Source organism: Rhynchophorus ferrugineus, unplaced genomic scaffold, assembly GCF_030347505.1.
Source record: "Rhynchophorus ferrugineus isolate W39M unplaced genomic scaffold, kcgeb_rfMv2 rfM8, whole genome shotgun sequence".
NCBI lineage: Eukaryota > Metazoa > Arthropoda > Insecta > Coleoptera > Curculionidae > Rhynchophorus > Rhynchophorus ferrugineus.
In genome coordinates, this window is record NW_027472587.1 from 3046339 (window position 1) to 3066168 (window position 19830).

At 32.5% G+C, this 19830-nt stretch overlaps 1 protein-coding gene across 1 annotated transcript in view; it reads left to right on the top strand.

The window, feature by feature from the left end:
• The window catches only part of LOC143201507 (adenosine receptor A2b), a 169423-nt gene that overhangs the window by 147276 nt on the left and 2317 nt on the right, over window positions 1-19830 (top strand). Inside the window, exon 3 of the mRNA XM_076412627.1 lies at window positions 1476-1752. Within this exon, the coding sequence (XP_076268742.1) occupies window positions 1476-1752 (277 nt within the window). The remainder of the gene's footprint in view (window positions 1-1475; window positions 1753-19830) is intronic.

Sequence of the window (19830 nt, forward strand, 5' to 3'; positions counted from 1 at the left end):
AGTCTTGTCCCATCTGCCACGTCGATAAATCAAACTTTCTTAACATTGACACGATGAAGAAGTTTTTGCTCGTGACCCTAGGTAAGTTTTTTGATGATCTGGTTAATAGTATTCTTTTCCAAATCTCTATGGAAATAACTATTTATGAAGTACCTCGGGGCCCTAACAGCTCTTTTTGGCACAACCCTATTTTTGGAGGCCATATGTTCATATAGGCTTCAGGATGTTCTTATACAGGGGTTGATTATTGAGTATTGACAGAGAAAAATTTCATCAAAATAACCAACTCTTTCTCTTAAATGTAATATCCAGTTTGTCTTATTATGAATGTGCTTTATCATCAGCGTTATTTCTAAATATTATGCGATGTTTAGCATATGGCACTTGGATATTATTTATTCAGATAAACATGCATTTCACACTCATTCTCATTGAAACTGTTTCTCCATTGTTAATTTCGTTTAGTAACGTTTACAAATTTATTTCTGATTAATCATGGTCTTTACCTACAGTTAATATAGTAATATTTTCATTAAAGTTACAACTCAGGAAAATCACCAGTGTACATACGGTCCCAACACATTACCATGTGACAGTTCCACTTTTATTTATTTCATTTTCGAATAGTTATCTTCATGCTTATTACATTTTATATATGAAATTGATATAATATTTATACTAACTTTGCGTTTCCAATCTATCAGGTTTTCTTTCTATCAGGTATCGGAATGCTTTCGTAACTTATTACTACTTTTACCTATACTGCATATAAGAAAACTTGTCTTATTTAGGTGTATGGAGTATGGAGAACCGAGCCATTTTGCAATTTTAATATTTGAAGTGAACCCGTGATTCAACGGGTTTTGTCAATTTCATCTAAAGAAGTGACAGTCGCATGGTGAAACATATGATATATATTCTGGGGAGGGTTTATTACTTCTCATTTGGATATTCCTCAATATTTGCTAATTTTTTTCAAATATTTTCATTGTATTGTTTAAAAACAACCCCTACTGTCTGTAGAGATCTTCAGTTATCGTTTTATTAGGTTTTGACAGTTCGTAGTAGATACATTTCTTATGATTTCAATAAATATACACAGGATTTGTAACTGATATTGATGGTTTGCTTTTTGCTCTGTTTCCAAGATAAGAAGCAGCAGGTTATACGAAGTGTGTTTTCTAGAATTTAGAAGGAAGTAATTTATTTATTAGTAGTTCTTATTAGATATGATTATGACAGCTTAAGATGACAAGCCCAAATAAGCTTTATAATAGACCAATCTCTTTGATTTTAGAGGAAGTAAATTTAAGTTGAGAGTAACCTCCGACTTCTTCTTCAGTACTTTCCTTTCTTTTTGAGCCTGATCTCTGATTTTTGTCTAAAGTGAAGCGAAAAAGAAGAATTTTGGTTAAATGATTTTGTTTAATTAAACTTAATATACGGGGTTATAAAACACATTTTCTTTGTTTCAGTAATATACCAGATTGTTCCTTCGGAGACATGGTCGATAAGCCAGTACAGCTCTTCATGTTTTGCGCAGTGTACGGTCCCAGTTCACTGATTCTCCTAGTCTGTTATGGATATATTTACTTCGTGGCTCGTGGACACGCGAGAGCAATACGTTCAGAACAACAACAGTCCGTTCACAGGCATCAACAGCCGTATACCGGAACAGTAGGACCACCCCGATATGGATTAGCGCTAGCTATCACCACAGGCTTGTTTATAGGATTATGGGTGCCTTTTCAGGTAAATATAACAATAAAATTGAAACGCTTCTATTTATATACACACAATAACGTATGTATTGGCAGAAAACGCATTGTTGTTATTCTTATACCAAGGTAAAGCAAACTATTCTCGATATGACACAGAGAAGATCGTGAGATAAAAAGACCTTTCGTTTAGGGCGGATTAATCCAAACGGATATTCATCCTGAGTTGAAGGTGAGTGAAATAGCTGAAGATATCAAGCTGGGGTTTATATATTAGCTTTATTTTATTTTAGCTTTAGTGTATAACAATATTCTAATATAAAGAAAATAATGACCCAAAAATATAATTCATTTTAACATACATTCATTTTAGAGTACATCTAATGCATATATCATCGAAAGACTTAAATTGGAGTTAATTAAACAGCCACAATAGTTTGTAGGTTCGAGCTAATTTATTCTATTTATATTAAACCCATTTCTAAACTACCTACGGTATCCCTTGGTGTAATATGTTTTCTTTTTATTATAGAACATATTTATCTTTTTTATGTTTAGTTCTTCTTTCCTTCGTTGCTGTGTTTTCTTCTTGTCAAATCATTCAGATATCACTGTATCTCTCCTTAGCTTCTTCTGTTACTATCTGTGTACATTTTTCTTGATAAAAGTGGATTTAATGAATTCACTTTCTCTAATGCATTTGCCATATATGTAAAACAGTTAGTATTCATTCTCTCCTCGTATCTCCTCGTATATTTTTAACAAATGCTCATATATATTATGAACAAATACACACATATTTAAATGTAAGGACTGAGGATGGGCACGTGGTGAAGTGATATAAACTAACGGGATTATTTATTGTTTATTCGAGTGATTGTCAATTTACAGTTGACGACACAACTACTCAAGGGAGCCTGGAGAAGAAGAAAGCGTCAAGTATCTGTGCCGGGGTTTTATAGGTCCAGTTCCATCGTTGGGTCCCTGATTGAGGGCGGGACTTGGGTGTTTTCTCTTTTAGTGTTGGCAATTCCAGAATTCTGTAAAACCCTTTTGTCTCCTGCGGAATACTATACCACTTACAAACACTAATTTAGATTGTTGTTATCGCTAATTGTTCTGTTACAGGGTAGATGCTGACATATACATATAAATCTTTAACACTTTACAATAGTATTTTCTACAGTCATCCTATATTAATTATATACTCTCTCATAACTCTGCCGTGGTATTATCAGCACTGAATCATAATCCCACATCCAGAAAGTTTCATTTCTAACCTGTTAATTTTCAATCTAATACTAGTTCACAAGTCCACCATTTGTCAATGAATTCTTCTGTGTGTCTTAAGGAGTTTATCCAAACCGATGAGTGTTGTTCTAGAGAATTGCTGCTTTCCACATATCCAAACAGTTCTTGTCTGTATATATGTCTCGGCCTGAGTATCTACCGCACTAATTCTATGTATCCTGTGTATCTCTTTTTAGAACTTTTTTTAAAAATTGAATTATATAAGGCACAATTGAACATTTCATTTATATTTAGCAAGTGACAATCTGAAATACTTCATTATTTAACATGATATCTATCGTAGCCAATACAATTACAGCCTTTGCTGACCACTTTTTAGGATATTTTTTTTTCTAGCATGAAGAATTATATATCTGCAATGAATTATTAAAAAAATATTATTAGCGAAAGCTAATCACATGTTGTTCTAACTTTTACCTTTTTTAAATGACTTTTGTTTTTCTTTTACATTCCTTTTATTAACGTCTTGCCAAGAGCTGCATATCCCTAAGTTTTCTATGGGTACCTTTCATACTAACAGTTATCTCTAAAATAATTGTATTATATTATTATTATATCAAAAAAACTCCTCACCGTTTTTATACATTTAATACATTTATCATGGTACACAGATACTTTATTTTCGGTGACCATACCAATATTCAGTGCAGCTGCAACACATAAATATTTCCAATAAAACCCTAGAAGCGTAATATTTAATAGTATCAATATTTATCTCTCTATCGCATTTTACTGGTAAGAACGGCCCGCCAGTATCTCACTCCAGTTCGAAGTTATTACTTAGAGACGTAATCTGTTTCTAATTAACTCTTTATTTGGCTTTGGAATTTTCAACCAGAGCACCAGAACAGTCAAAAATATTATCAAATCAAGCAACGCTCCAAAACAACGTTTGTCGGTTTATGGCATCCTATCACTAATGTTTTGAAGAATTTTGACATTTAAAAACCGAACGACTTTTGCAGGCTAATTCGTTTACATGTCCCAACTCATCAGAGAGTATTATATTTATTTTAAACAGGAATAAAATGAGAAGGAAAATGTCTTATATTAAAATGAATTTATAAACTGCAATAATGATGACGTAAGTTTACTGCTACTTTGGTTAGACTATAGGTGGAGTTAATAATACTGGAAATCTTTAGACTGATTCAATAGGTATCATTATGTAAAATATATTTATTATATATTTATAAAGCATATATTTAAATAGCTTTAACCAAATTTTGGTCTAAGGTTTGATTAATATTTGAGTGTAAGAAATCATAACACATTTTTTTAATTTCGTCATTGTTTCCAATAATAGTTTTGATATTTTGAAAACATTAATATATATATATATATATATATATATATATATATATATATATATATATATATATATATATATATATATATATATATATATATTGAAAATTGCTTGCTTATATCTTTTATTTACTAATCAAAAGTATAGTTACAACAAATTAAATTTCTATTCAAGTTTTAATCAAAAGCAAACAAGCTATCAAATATTTAAACGAGTGTTTACACAATATTCCCCTGCATATTCATGAAAGCTTTGTTGGAGTGGTCATCGAACTTTTGTTTTTCTTCTTTCCGGTAAATCGTTACACCCAAGAGAGGTTAATAGAATATGAGAAAAAATATGCTATCGATAACCATATATGCCCTACTGTTGCTTTTAAATAGTATTCTAAACAAATTAGTATTGATATTATAAAATTTTGTTTTAATTAAAATAAGTAACTTTTAATAACTCTTTAACTGAACAAATGTGAGTTCTAAGTAATTAATTTAATTCGCTCTAATTTCCTGAGCAATTCAAGCTTCTGTAAGAATTTAAAAGCACTCACAATATAGTTAGAAATTCCATGACATTTAAATATTTCGTCTTTCCAAAATTGTATTTGTATTTGTGAATTTTTTCTTTGTTTATAAGCTTTTGGAAGTTTGTCCGAAGATATTCGTGGACACAGCGGTTGATTAGAGATATTTGTTGATTTAAATTTTGCTTTAACTTATTCACACTTACTTAACGTCAACTTTAATTATTGTCATCTGACGAGTTCGTCTCTCATTTTTAAATATCCCACGTGACATGTTGGTATTATTGATTTGTAACAGGGGCATCAATTAGTTACATTAAGCGTTTTTATATAAATTGTTAATTTAACCTAATTTTCCCGCAATGTTATACTATTTTCTGAGAAAAATGCGTGATATTTGCAGAAAGTTCTCCTCTCTCCAACGTAAGATTTGGTGAGGTTCTGTTCTATCTCCTCATTCCCCGAATATCCCACGTAATTAATGGACGTCCCCTAGCATTTTATACTTGTAAATCAATGGTCAATACAAGATGATTGACAAAGTTGAGGGTGAAATGAGGGCACATCAGTAATATTATTATATATGTAAAAATCACGAAAATCTCGTGATTTAATTTTTCTTTTAATTTTATTAATTCATTATTACTAGTTAAAAATTAGTTAAAAACTAGTTATATATCCAGGATAAACCATCGGTTCTTTCTCAGTTTCTGTAATATTTATGTTCATGTGTTAATTTTCACAGTTAACACAGCTTTTTTTCTATCAAATACTGAAACTTTAATATTAGTAAATAGAATTATAATAATAACAAATTATAATACAATATTAGATTAAATTATTTCATCGTTTTGAGGTTTCAAATGTTATTCAAGAATCGCAATATTTTGATATTAATATGAAATGTCAAGCTCTCCTTGCTTGCAATTCAAGGTTCCCCGCTGACCCCAGCCTTATCTAACCTTTTTATTTCAGATCTGCCGAGAAAAGAGCACATTGACGTCGCATTTTAGGCTGACGATACTGTTTTCTTTAAGGCCGCCAGGTTCGAAGTTACAATTCGTGAACGTTTACAGAAGCAGCTCGATCATGCGGTCAAGTGGTTCAAATTCTGGAGGTTGCAACCCCCTGAAAACCCAGGCCATCCTTTTCCATAATAATACACCATAATCATATAATAAATAATAAATAATAATTTTCCATAATAGACACCGCAATAATTCCATGGTTGGATAACGTCACGTATTTAGGTCGATCGAAGTGGAGGATCGACCGTTCGATTGGCATTCCCAAATCCCAGAAAGCAATCCAGAAAGGTTCGGGGATAGAAAACCTGCTATCTTCTCTGATCTGCTCTTCTAGCAGACTTCCCATCTCCATCAAATGCTTATTTTACAAGATGTTATTTCGGTCCGTACTCCTCTACGGATCTAATGTCTACTTCAAGTTTTTACACCCAGCTAGGTCAAACGGCTTCAAGTTTTCCAAAATAATCTCCTCAGGAGAATATTAAACGCTCCATGGTTTATCAGAAATAATCAAATGCATAGGGAAACTGACACTCCAGAAATCAAGCACTTCATATCTCAATCATTCCACAAACTATTATTCAAGCACTATTATTCAAGCAAGTTATTCTGAAAACGCGCTTGTTCGCGAGCTGGTCGACATGCTGGGAACTTAGCACCACGCCACCGCTAAGCTCTCCCCCTTTTCCGTGTCCTCGTGCGCAATAACGGCTGCCCGATTAGCGGGTACCAGATCTCCAAATTTAGCAGTAGCGATCCACAGGAGTCAAGCTCTCCTTGCAATGCCTCTTAGATATATTTGCTATTCTTTTGATTTTCTCTAGTAACAGTAGGTATCTAAAGGTATCAGTGTAAGTAATCTTTCCTATATATACATTATACTATATACATTGATATACTATATACATTGATATATCCTTCCAGGAATGTTATGAATAATGTATAGGTCCATATATGTTTTCGAATTTACAATAGCAAATTATTATGTACGGATAATTGATTGATTGATTTACTTTAAATTAACTAGTCTTCTTTATATTTCAAATCCAGTTATTTCCTTTCCATTATAATGTGACCAAAAATTTTGGTCCTATTATTTATATTGAAAGTCACCTGTTGTAATGCTCCCGTTACTTCTTTGTTTTTTTTTCTAGAAGAAGTATTATCAGCAAATGTAATCTTGGTGATATATTCCATGTATAAAATACGCAAAATACTGTCTATACATTGATATTCTTACTATGAAGAACTCTAAGGATGAGATTTTATATGAACCAGTCGGCCAATAGTTGGTTTCCCCGTAGATAGGTTTCTAGTACAGCAGTCGCTTTATGTTAATTGCCTTTAGATTGAGGTAAAGCAACCGGTATCCCATGATCAAATATTTGCTACTCTACATCATTTATTTATTTAACTTGTTGAACACCATAGCAGCATACTGACAATTATCACTTGACTTAATCTTGGATTTCATAAGTAAAAATAGAAGCAATAACAACCTGATAAAATTCTTAAAAGCCCGCTGAGTTGGTGCAGTGGTTATGGCGACAGGACGGACCTCCTTCGGATGCTATAGTCACGGTTTAGAATCCTATCGGGGCATGGTTATAAATTTCTGTTTATAATTGTGATTGTTCAAAAGGTAAGAGTGCAAATGATGCCAGTCATGCCAGTAACCAGGCTGGGAAAGACTTTCTGGGATGATTTTTAAAGTTTGTCATTAGCCAGTCGGTAGGCTTAATATCGAGGACCGTAATCGGAGCCCACGTTAAACTATAGGTTCAGTCCAGATAAACCCCTAGTTGGTAAAAGGAGACTCTAAAATATAACAAAAAAAAGACGTATATAACATCATTTATAGAATTTTGTTAAAAAATTGCGTACAGCTCGCATTTCATGTCGATGCTGAACAAGTCAAAAAATATAGAGGCGCTTTAAATAAACTGTAAATATAAATAATCGAATACCGAGTCGAAATAATTGTCTGTCGATTTTCGATATAACGAGCGTCGAACTAATTAAAAGTAAATCTGGTATTTTATGAAAAAAAAGGCCACAACAAAAACTTTTAATTACTAAACGAGTCCTTCAGCTTTTAAAATTCTATCTTTATAAGTAATATCCCTGTTAATATTAATTGAATCCGTTTGGCTGAATACTTATAATAGTCCAGGATCCCGTTTGAGAGGAAAATATAAACAAGGTATTACAATTATAAATAGTTATACATTTTTGATTACACAGTTACACTGATTAATTTACGAAGAAAGAGTATGCGTTTATAATGGAACAAAATAACGTTCGAATGAACTTTACAATGAGATTGCCTTATTAAAAAGAATGCAACTCTTTTATAATTATAAAGGATACTCGGATGATTCTCTGGCCACCGTGACTTAAAATCAAAACAACAAATTGAGGAGTGTAGAAAAAATAATATTATTCATGAATTTTCAATCTTGTCTTGTCAATTGTGTGCCAGAAATTTCGAAAAGCCAGTAATTGTCATTTTTCTGGTAAAAACATAATTCCATCACTAAGGTAATTTTGAGTTTTTTTAGGAGAAAAGCTGAACCAAAGGATTGTGTTTTTTGAGGTCAGCTTTACGCCATTGTTTTTGTCCAATAAATGACAGTCGGAAGGGGCAAGGAACGGTGACTATATGAGCCATTATACTATGTGACTAAATAAAATGTGTGTGATGGAAGATTAAGTTATAGAAAACAATGCCTTTCCATTTATCAATTCCGGTCGATATCTTGATGATTTTAATAGTATTAGTTGTTAACAGTAGTTTAATGGTTTGTTCGAGTTCGATCATGTCATGATGATCAATTCTTTTTCAATCCAATCAAACTCTTACGATCTTCTTCCTTGGCGTTAATGATGGTCTTCAAACTGCTTATGAAGGTTCTCGACTAGGATGATTTCCGTAGGTTGTCATACGAGATCTACTTTTCATTTTCTATAATTATCCATTTTAAAACTGACTTTGAGGGATTCTTTTTAATTTCTACAATAATCATGTTTTAAATCAACAATGACTATATACTAATTTGGGAGTTTTTAAAGCATTTATATTCCTTTTGTTCAACAGATTTTCCTAGCATAAAGATAGTTAATTGTCATTGTTTGATATTTTATTATTAAATACATGCTTCTGTAGCTTAAAAAATTGAAATTTTTACGCCTTATTATTTTTTGCTCACAAGTAGTAGATAATATGTTTGATGTAGTATCTAGTTTGTCTACTTTATTAAGACTTTTATACACCCTTTTTTACTTTACAATAAGGATATTCAGCACTCAGAGTAGCAAAATAACTCAAACTAAATAATGGAAGAAATTTTATTCTAATTTAAATAATCTTATTGTGACGAGCAGCAGGATATCATCAAATATTTTCCTTCAGTATAATCAGTCAGTATAATCGCCACAACTCAACATAATTGAACCATTATACAGAGTATTGAAGCAGACAATGGGGAGTAGAATTCCATCTCTAATATCACTGAAGCAGTTGGAGGATGTTTTAATACAAGAGTATCATAACATTATGTTGGAACTTATTCAGGCACTCTATCAAACTATTTCGCAAAGAATTATAGTTGTTTTAAATGAAAATGATGGCTGAACACCTTATTAATAAATAAATGTTTCGTATATGCCAGATCTTCATATTATATATTTTTCATCTACTCTATCTCGGGGTTTTCAATATTTAATTTGGTATTTATTACTGAGCCATTTATGCTAAATAACCATGGAAAGTTACATGATTACAATAGAACATTAAAATATACAACTTGGTTATTAAAACTAATATTTGTTACGGCCCCATTTTTACGGTCACAGGCCAACTACTTTATTTATACTTTTATACATCCTTTTTCATTGCAGCAGGTTTCTCCCAATAATTTTCACTTCTTGGACAAAGAGAAGTAACTTTGGAACACAGTGGTTGACGGATGATATTTGTTGCTTTAAATTCGGTTCTAGCTTGTCCATATTTGTTTAAATGAAGCTAGTGCTCCAAGCTGCAGTTTATGAATATTGATATACAAAGAATAACAAGTCCCCTGCCTGACACATAGATGGCACTACTTGAACTAAATCCATATGTTTTTAGTTAGCCCTGAAAGTATGCGTGTATAAATATGACAGGTGTCGGATCATTAATTTGTGAATTATAGCATTTTGACTGAAGCAACTTTTGTTATTTAAAAAAAATAATAAAAAGGAATTTGGCGTGTTGATAAAATATTACTTCTTGAAGGGAAAATGTACAGTTAAAGCAAAAACTTGGTTTGATGCCGAGTTTCCGAATACTGCCCCAGGAAAATCAACCATCAGGGATTGGTATACAAAGTTTAAATGTGGTGAATTGAGCACAGAATAGGGTGAACGCAGTGGACGCCTAAAAGAGATTGTTACCGACGAAAACATTCTAAAAATCCACAAAATGATTTTGAATGACCGTAAATTGAAATTCAATCAAATAGAAGAAAACTTAAAGATATCATTTGAACGTGTAAATCATATCATTCATGAAAATTTGGGTATTAGGCCCTGTGCATTTGCGGCATCCACGCGCGAGCTCACTTTTGACCAATAACAGTGACGAGTTGATGATTCGGAGCAGTGTTTGAAGATAATCAAGCGTAATAAACCCAAGTTTTTGCACCGATATGTGACAATGGATGAAATATGGTTCCATCATTTCACTCCGAAGTCCAATCGACAGTCATCTGAGTGGACTACATACGATGAATCCGTTCCAAAGCGTGGGATAACGCAACAGTCGGCTGGCAATGTTATGGTGTCTGTATTTTGGTATGCGCATGGAATACTTTTCATTGACTACCTTGGAAAACGAAGGAGTATCAACAGCTAATATTATATAGTGTTATTGGACCGTTTAAAGGAAGAAATCGCCGAAAAACGGCCGCATTGGAAGAAAAATGAATTGATACTTCACTTCGTAAAAATCCATGAATTGGGCTTCGAGTTTCTTACCCATCCACCGTATTCTCCAGATCTGTCCCCAACGACTATCTCCTGTTCTCAGATCTCAAAAGAATGCTCGCCGGTAAGACATTTTTGTCGAATGAAGAGGTGATCGGCGAAACTGAGGCCTATTTTGAAACCTATTTTGAAGTGTATTTTCGGATTTATACATTCCATTTGGTAACAAATATTTCGTCATCCCCATTGTTCTTTGTAATATATTTTGGACTTCTTCAATCTGTTCTTCCGATCGTCATCGGAATTCACCCTTTCTTCAGGCGTCTGCCTCTCTTTTTGCTTGTCATGATATTTTACATAATATTGTGATTATCAACTCAATAGCCTTTAAAAGACATACATCACAGACAGAAATTATTGCTAATTTATTTACTATTGAATTGTAAAATTGAGAACAGTCTATTATTATGAAATGAAAATTACAGGACAGGCGAACCATAATTAGTAGAAAGGAATTTTTTTAGCTTTTGTACCCTTTTTACGCTCACGAAGTTTTAATAGCTACGTATTTATTAGTTTATAATATTAATTAAACTAATTTGTATAATGTTTCAGAGAACAGGGAAAATTCAAAAACAAGCTATATATATTTAAATGCGTTTAATGTGTGCCCGTAAATGTTTAAATAGATTATAACTTGTTTCTCAAATAGAAGGTAAAGTTAAGTGCTAGTTTTGAAATTGTATGTTGTTATATAAATTTAATAGGGTATCCTATCAACCTAAATCCACAAAATCAATACAAAACATCTGAAATATGCATACGTTACTATCACGTGTATCTTTTATAGAGGGTAACGTGTACTTGAACAATTTTATGGCACATCTGGAACAAAATTGGCTTTATTTTTCGTGTTACCTAACATCCAGTGCTCTAATAAGATTATGAATCTGTATATTGTCTTCTAGAACTCTTGACACGGTTATGATGATAGTTTAATAACTTTTTATTGTGATATTAGCATACAAATATACATGATACTATGCAATCTATTATGATGCATGACATACAATTATGTGAAAATGTATATAGTTATTAGATTCATATATCAAAATAGAAGAGTTTCGATTAAAACTCACTAGTAAAACAACAGCAAAACGTAATTGTATTTATTCTGAATCATACAGAGAAGTACTAGAAATACTAAATACTGAAGGAATAAACATTCATACATATGAAATTAAGCAGACTAGGTTAATAAGGGTTATGGCAAAAAATTTGCATAGTTCTAACAATTCATAAAATATAAATAAAGGTTTGTTAAAGTTTACATAAAAAACACAGGGCTTAAAATTTACACTCAGCAATAAAATGTCATGGAAAGGACAGTTATTGTTAAATATGTTTATCTTAACAATGGTAATGATAAAAATATTGAGAAAATCTCGAATAAGTTCAAGCATTTGGACATACAAAAGTATTGTGCTAGGTGGACAAGATATGTTAAGTGTGTTAGCGTATATATCACATCTAATTGTTAAAAATATGAAAAATAGAAATCAAAATATGTTAACTACGTAGAGGAGCATTTTGTGTTATTGCGAATTAATGACAAAAAACCCCGAAATAAAAATGATTATAAAGCTGACCCAAAAAATTAGAATCTGGAAAAAAATTACTAAATATACCAAGGGAAATACAAACGAAACTAATTAATGAATATAAAATTATGCTTCTGTTGCTGTGGTAGGGATAAATAGAAATAGTGGTCATAGAAAACCCCAGGAAGGCAAATATAGTCAAACACTACAAATTAATATATTAAATTAAAAGTTTTATTAGTATATTAAAAGTACGAATTATAAAAGCTTCTTGAAAAATGGCAATACAAAAAACCTTGAAAGAATAATACACTTAAAACCATTACTGGGAATGCAAATGCACTGCTCAACCATCAACAAGAGCTTCAGATAAAATAATTGTCTGTTTGATAACTTAAACACATTTTCCCAAGCCATTCTTGATTAAACTAAGAGATTATAAAATATATTGCATAAATCCTCCAGAAAACGCAGGAAAAGGAGGAAGTGATCTCAAAATGAATCAAATTCCAAGCAGAAGATATCCGAGGCCAGAGCTATGAATATTATACTAACTAAGAACGGCTCCATCAAAGTAGCAAATTTATATAGCCCATTAAAATGCAATATAAAATTTAAAAGATAGAAACAGTTTTTCAAAACTCTGGGACACGATTTATTATAAGCAGTGACTAGAAAACATATGCATGGGTCAATTGAAAAGTCCCCGGCCTACTAGAGTAAAACATATTTTTTTGGAAAATTTGTTTTTTTTTTATTCAACATTATTCCCTTCAAGGGCGATACACTGATTATCGCGATCCTCTAACTTTTCGATATCATTTTTGTAGTACGATTTGTCCTGCTGTGCTTCAAAATAGGCCTCAGTATCGGCGATCATCTCCTGATTCGACGAAAATTTCTTCCCAACGAGCATTCTTTTGAGATATGAGAAAAGCAAATGGTCGTTGGGGGCCAGATCTGGAGAATACGGTGGATGAGGAAGCAATTCGAAGCCCAATTCATGGATTTTTGCCATCGTTTTCAGTGACTTGTGACACGATGCACTGTCTTGGTGAAGGAGCACGTTATTTTGCTTCAAATGCGGCCGTTTTCGGCGCTTTCATCTTTAAAACGGTCCAATAACACTATGTAGTAATCACTGTTGATGGTTCTTCCTTTTTCAAGGTAGTTAGCGAAAATTATCCATGTGCATCCCAAAATACAGACGCCATAACGTTGCCAGCCGACTGTTGCGTTTTGTCACGCTTTGGAGCGGGTTCATCGTGTGCAGTCCATTCGGATGGCTGTCCATTGGATTTCGGAGTAAAATGATGGAGCCATGTTTCATGCATCATTAACTTGTCGTTGTTTTTGGTCAAAAGTGACCTCTCACTTTGCACAGAGCTTTCTCATCCCCAAATATTCGTGAATGATATTATGTACACGTTCTGTTGATATCTTTAGAGTGTAGCAGCAGAATATCATCAAACAACTTCCCTGACCAGCACAATCGTCAGACCTCAACATAATTGATGGAGACAGTTATGTAGAATCTTGAAGCAAATAATGAGGAATAGATTACCATTCTCAACATCATTGAAGCAATTGGTGCATGTTTTGGTACAAGAATAGGACAACATACTGTTGGAAACTATTCGGGCGCTCCACGAATCTGTTCCGCGAATAATTACAGCTGTTTTAAAAGCAAATTATGGTTCAACGTCTTACTAATAAATACATGTTGCATATATATCAGGTGTTCATGTTATTTTGTCCATACCATACTCATGTCCATTGTTTATTACACAGTCTCTGATGCTAAATTACCATAACAATTTACGCGATTGCAATAGTACCGCCAAATTCAGAGTTTTGTTATTAAAATTAATATTTCTTGGGATCCCAGTTTTTAATGTCATATTTTGATATTTTTGTCAAGATATATTCACCAAGTGGTAATGATTGTTTGTTGTGCCTATTCATCCGGTTTACATATAACGAAACATAACGACTATAGAAGACTTGTTTGGGTCCAAATTGAACTATATGAACGACAGATGTCACGATGGGCATTATTCAAGAATAATTTAATGGTATATATTATCACTGACACTAGTAGCAAAAGCAACCTAAATTGGTTACAGAAATAACATGTGATAACAACTCAACTTATCAACAGCTCAATAACATATCTCAAACCAGCATTCAATTTTATCTGCATCTCAGTGTGAAAGAGTTTTTAAAACTATAACACTCAGATCATGCGAAGCTATGACAGATATTTCAACACATTTTCCTTTCTAATAAAAATTTAGTTAACAACCGCTCTTATTAAAAAATCTAATATGTAACTACGGATAATGATTTATTCATATAAGATAAGAATTTAATATATCGATTTAATATAGTCAAGTAACACAAACAATATAATAAAGTTTACTCATTTATTCATTAAATAATTAACCACAAAAATAAATATACAACAGAGAATTTTAATCCTCATCCGGAATATCAAATATCAAAGGTGATATTAATGATTAGAAGTATCTCAGAGTATTAGCAAAAAGTTTGTCGGTTATTCGCTAAACAACTGAACATAACTAAGATAAGAATTAATACACATAAGACTTTATGATGTTTGTTTAGCAATGTATGATAGCGATAAGGAACGTATTAATTAATAACATAGTTGTTAAGTTGCTTGTGTGTGTAAGGATAATATAAATTATAAAGTCTGTAATAATTAGCACTGATTAACAATTAGCAACTTTTATTGTTTTCATGTTTTGACATATAAAATTAATTAAAATAACTGTGATATATAAAATAAAATATAATGTTAGAAGCGAAGAATAAAAGAAAATACTCGAGCGGGTTTGAAACATATATTAAGACTTTTCTTTCAATAATTACAAAAGAGCAGATGTGAACAATAGTGAGACAATAACGTAAGGGAGGTACAATAAACATGTAAATATTATGAGAGATACGTTAGCTAGAAAAGGGATGTGAACTGTACGAGGTGGTATCGAGGAATGTGTCCTCGATATTCCAAACGAATCCTTTTGTAATTGACGCCAAGGATGGAAAGGGTAGCTAGTTCGACCAAACTAACACTACCAATCTTCTTTGCGCAATATTTTTTTTCAAAAATCCAATTTTGTTTCAGAGAAGTTTTTCAAAATTATTTTGATGGAAATTTAAAGTATGGAACCTAAGAGTTTGGCTTTAGTTAAACTTTAAAGTCTCCTTTTTACCAACTAGGGTTTATCTGGACTGGACCTACTGCTACTAATGATGTGGACTTTGAATCAAAGTCGTCGGCATTAAACCTATCGATTGGTCAGTGGTCAACTTACCGACCATCCCAGAACACATCCAGTCTTTACCTTATATCTTGTGTCTTTGGGATTTGGACCTGCGACTGTCGCAGCAGTAGGAGGACCGTGCTGTCTCTTTCACCATTTTGCTACGAATCTTATTTTAACGTACTAAAGGTTTTATTAACAAACGTTTATAGATTCTGATTCTACGTGTCTTACGAATTTTTTCTATATCTTTTTCTTTCTTTGGAAGTTACAAAGGTGGACGGTCTTCACTGTATGAGCCAGTTACCAATCACATTTTGATCTATTAATTTATAAGATACTATTTTATCTATATGAGATAATGTATATCTTCAGTTTCTTTACATATATAAATAACAGCCAGTAACATGATCTTTTAGTTTCTTGAAATTACAGGTTTGGAAGTGTCGATGGGTTTTCATCTTTTACACCCTTCCTTTAACATAAATTATACATAACTAAATAAATATAACTGGAGTCCAAAATTTATTATTAGTATCAGAAAGGTTAAGGTCTAAATATAAATTTCAAATGATTACTCTACTATTAATCTAGTTATTTTATTATCGATATGTAGAATAGTTTCCTATTAAACTGAAATATTGAAAATTAACTCAAACACAGAAATATAATAATAAATAGTTAAAACACTTCAAATACGAGTAGTTACTGTAATAGCAATGCACCAGCAATATTATACTCAATATTTAAAATAAATATCTACATATCTCTTATGGTACTCTATTTGTTATCAGTTTATGGTGATGTATTAGTAGATATTTTTGCTAATGGTAGTCAAAATTTTATATAATGATAGTTTATTTTCGATTTTTCCTAAATTATTGCTCTAAAGTGGCAATACTACTTATTTAATGAAGCCATACTATAGCGTTATTCAGTCCAGAGATATTGAGTTTTGGAAATGGAGATTTCAGAAGATCATTTTGTGAATATTTCCAAAAAGGGTTTATGCTAAATGGTGGCGGGACTGGAAAGAAATTGTTCTTCAAAATCTACTCCAATCTATCCAAACCAACCCTCGGCGTTCTCTTCTAAGATGATAAAGCTGGACCACATTCATATTTAGTGAATTAATAGATGTAATGGATCAACCTTATAACTCTAATCTTTGCGGGCTAGACTACCATTTGTTCTACCACTGTTCTCTGCAAAATTCTTTTGATGGTGTAAGCTTGCTTATATTTACTTGGTTCAATTTTTCGCTAAACAATAAACTCACAAAAGTGCACTGATCAAATCCGTACAGACTAGTATTTGCATCTGTACGGCATTATCCATGATAATCATCTGTCCATTCATGAACGACTGTAATTATGACTATAAATTCTATAATAATTCCTGGCCTCTCGATCTCGATCCATGGCTGGTTTAAAGACAAGATTTATTGATTTTTATAAGTTAACTTACACACTCTCAATGAAAAAGTACACCTGAATACATTTATTTCTGAAGAACTTCCTCTCTTTTCACGATGTACAGAGAATACCAAAATCCAAAACGTCAATCTTGAATACACGTCGAATCAAGCTGAACATCCAGCAACACTGGCAACAGTTTTGAGTTAAATATAAATGATAATGTGAAGTCCGTTCAATAAAACAGTGAACTCACGTCATCTGAATTGATGACGTCAAAACGTGATGTCAAAAAATCAAATAATTTATTCTAACATTATAGTACATATAATTTATATATTATCGAAGGACTTAAATTACAATTAATTATACAGCCATAATAGTTTGTAGGTTAGGGCTGTGTTTTATTATATTTACATTGTACTCTTTTCCACACCACCCATGACGTAGAGTTCTAGGCGCGTATTTATGTAGTGGTATCTCCTGGAGGCTTAATTCATCTTATTTATAATTGTATGTCGAAATAATGTATCTTAATTTCATTAGAGGGTATTTACCTTTTACGTTTAGGTCTTGTTTCCTTCGGTGCAGTGTTTCCTTGTAATCTAATTTTGATATTATTGTGTTTCTCCTTAGCTTGTTGTGTTACTATCTGTATAAACCTTTCTTGACAAAAGTAGATTTAATCATTACAGTCTCCCTATCGTTTTCAATCAGAGTAATAATAATTAACGATTTGAAATTTATCAAAACAAGCAAATAGTTAAAAGAATATTTGCCAGTTTATAACCTGTAGTTACTATAACTAATATTAGAATGATTTTGCACATTTTACATGTTCGAACGTATCAGACAACAATGTATCTCTTTTTAATGAGAATAAAGTGAGGTGGAAAAATATTGTCTGATTCTAAAACCAATTTATAATTTGCGGTAATTGCGAATTTGCAGTTTACTGTTTTTGGGAATAGACTATATACCGACGTGATTAAAGTGCCTAACAGGTATATTAGTTCAACATAAGTCACTCATCAGGTGTTTGTCACGTGCATGGAAGGACAGCACGAAGAATGGAACCCATCAACATCACATGGTCGACGACATCTCACGAAACTAGCCTGGTGGATGAAAACCACAGAAGCCCATCATGTATAACATCAACACATGAACACTCTTGCATCAGGAAACGGGACACGTAAGGCACCCTCAAACAAAGGGAAACGCCCCAAGACTAATGACGTCCTGCTACAACTTCGATGGCAGCTGATCCCGTAAAACTTTTCTCTCAGGTTAGGATCCCTTTCTCATCAGCAGTCCCTGGGCGTTTGTTTGCGTGATTGCGGGTGCACTCCGATACCTGCACCACATAGAGTTACACAAGGTTGGCAACGCTGATGGATTAGTTCCAGGCTATAAAAGACCATCACGACAACGTCTCGCTCTCTTTCCTTTTCTCCACCCCCTTGTAAAAGTGCCACTTCCACAGCGCTACCGTACTTCCTCTACCTATCCTAATTTCCTGTCAATTCTTCAATCGACCACATGTATAAATTATAAGTTAAAATAAACAAGTTTGATTCAACTAGTGTTTTTAGTTCTCATGCAAATTCCTTCCAAAAATGGTAGCGAATGTTCAGAGAAGCAATCGTGTCGACAGCCATTCATTTCGACCGACCGACCCGACGAACATTCCTACAATTGGTATAATATTATAATATTATAATAATTCCTACAATATACATCATTGTAAAACTTCTTTCTTTCGAAATTTAATTTCAATATGAAGTGCTGCTAGTCTCCATATGACGTTTCCAATTGGAAGTTTGATCTTTATAATCGCAACCTTCTTCAAAATATTTTGTCAGTTGAGCAGAACTTGTGTTATTTACAGCTTACAGTGAAAAAATGCAGCTAAATAGTTAACATTTTTTTGCGGCTATTTTGATGATGTTCTGCGTGGAAATATAATTTATCAAGACCAAATTATTTCAATTCTAAAGTATTTCAGTTTTCGTCGATGAAGCGCTACCTGACCACGGTGAAATAGTTTCACTAGTTGTGAAATAATCACTTGTCTCCCATATAATAGGTGCAGATTTTGTCATATTACAATATGACTTTATCCACTTGTTATTCGATGTTAAGAACGTGTTTTCATTGAAATAAACAGAAAATGTAAAATATTCTGCGATAGTATTATAACAATTTGTTGTTTGTAAATTTGAAAATATTCTGTTTATATTAAAGCTGTATAATTATATATTTTGTAGTAAGTAAATGCAGAAGGCCAATGAGATATGGCATAAGTATATTATACGTCTATTATAGCCCCTTCAAAATTAATTAATTCTCCCAGTATCGTTATAATTTTTTTTAAATAGAGCGAGTTTATGTTAAAATGGAATGGAACAAGTTTGAATTTACAAAATTGATGTATGCCATTATGTACTGAACATAAAGTAATTTGAGAATTTTATCAATCAAAAAGTGTCTTCGTGTTAAGGTCGTTGCACCACTATTACTATTACTCAAGTAAGTGTTGAGTTCTCATGTCACTTTTGGCGTGGAAGCCTTTGTTGTTTTAGAATTATTTACAGACAGCTTAAGAATACGATCTCACCGTATAAATTTGTAACCAAGTTTTGTTCGTCCGACCCATCTGATGGCGTGCAA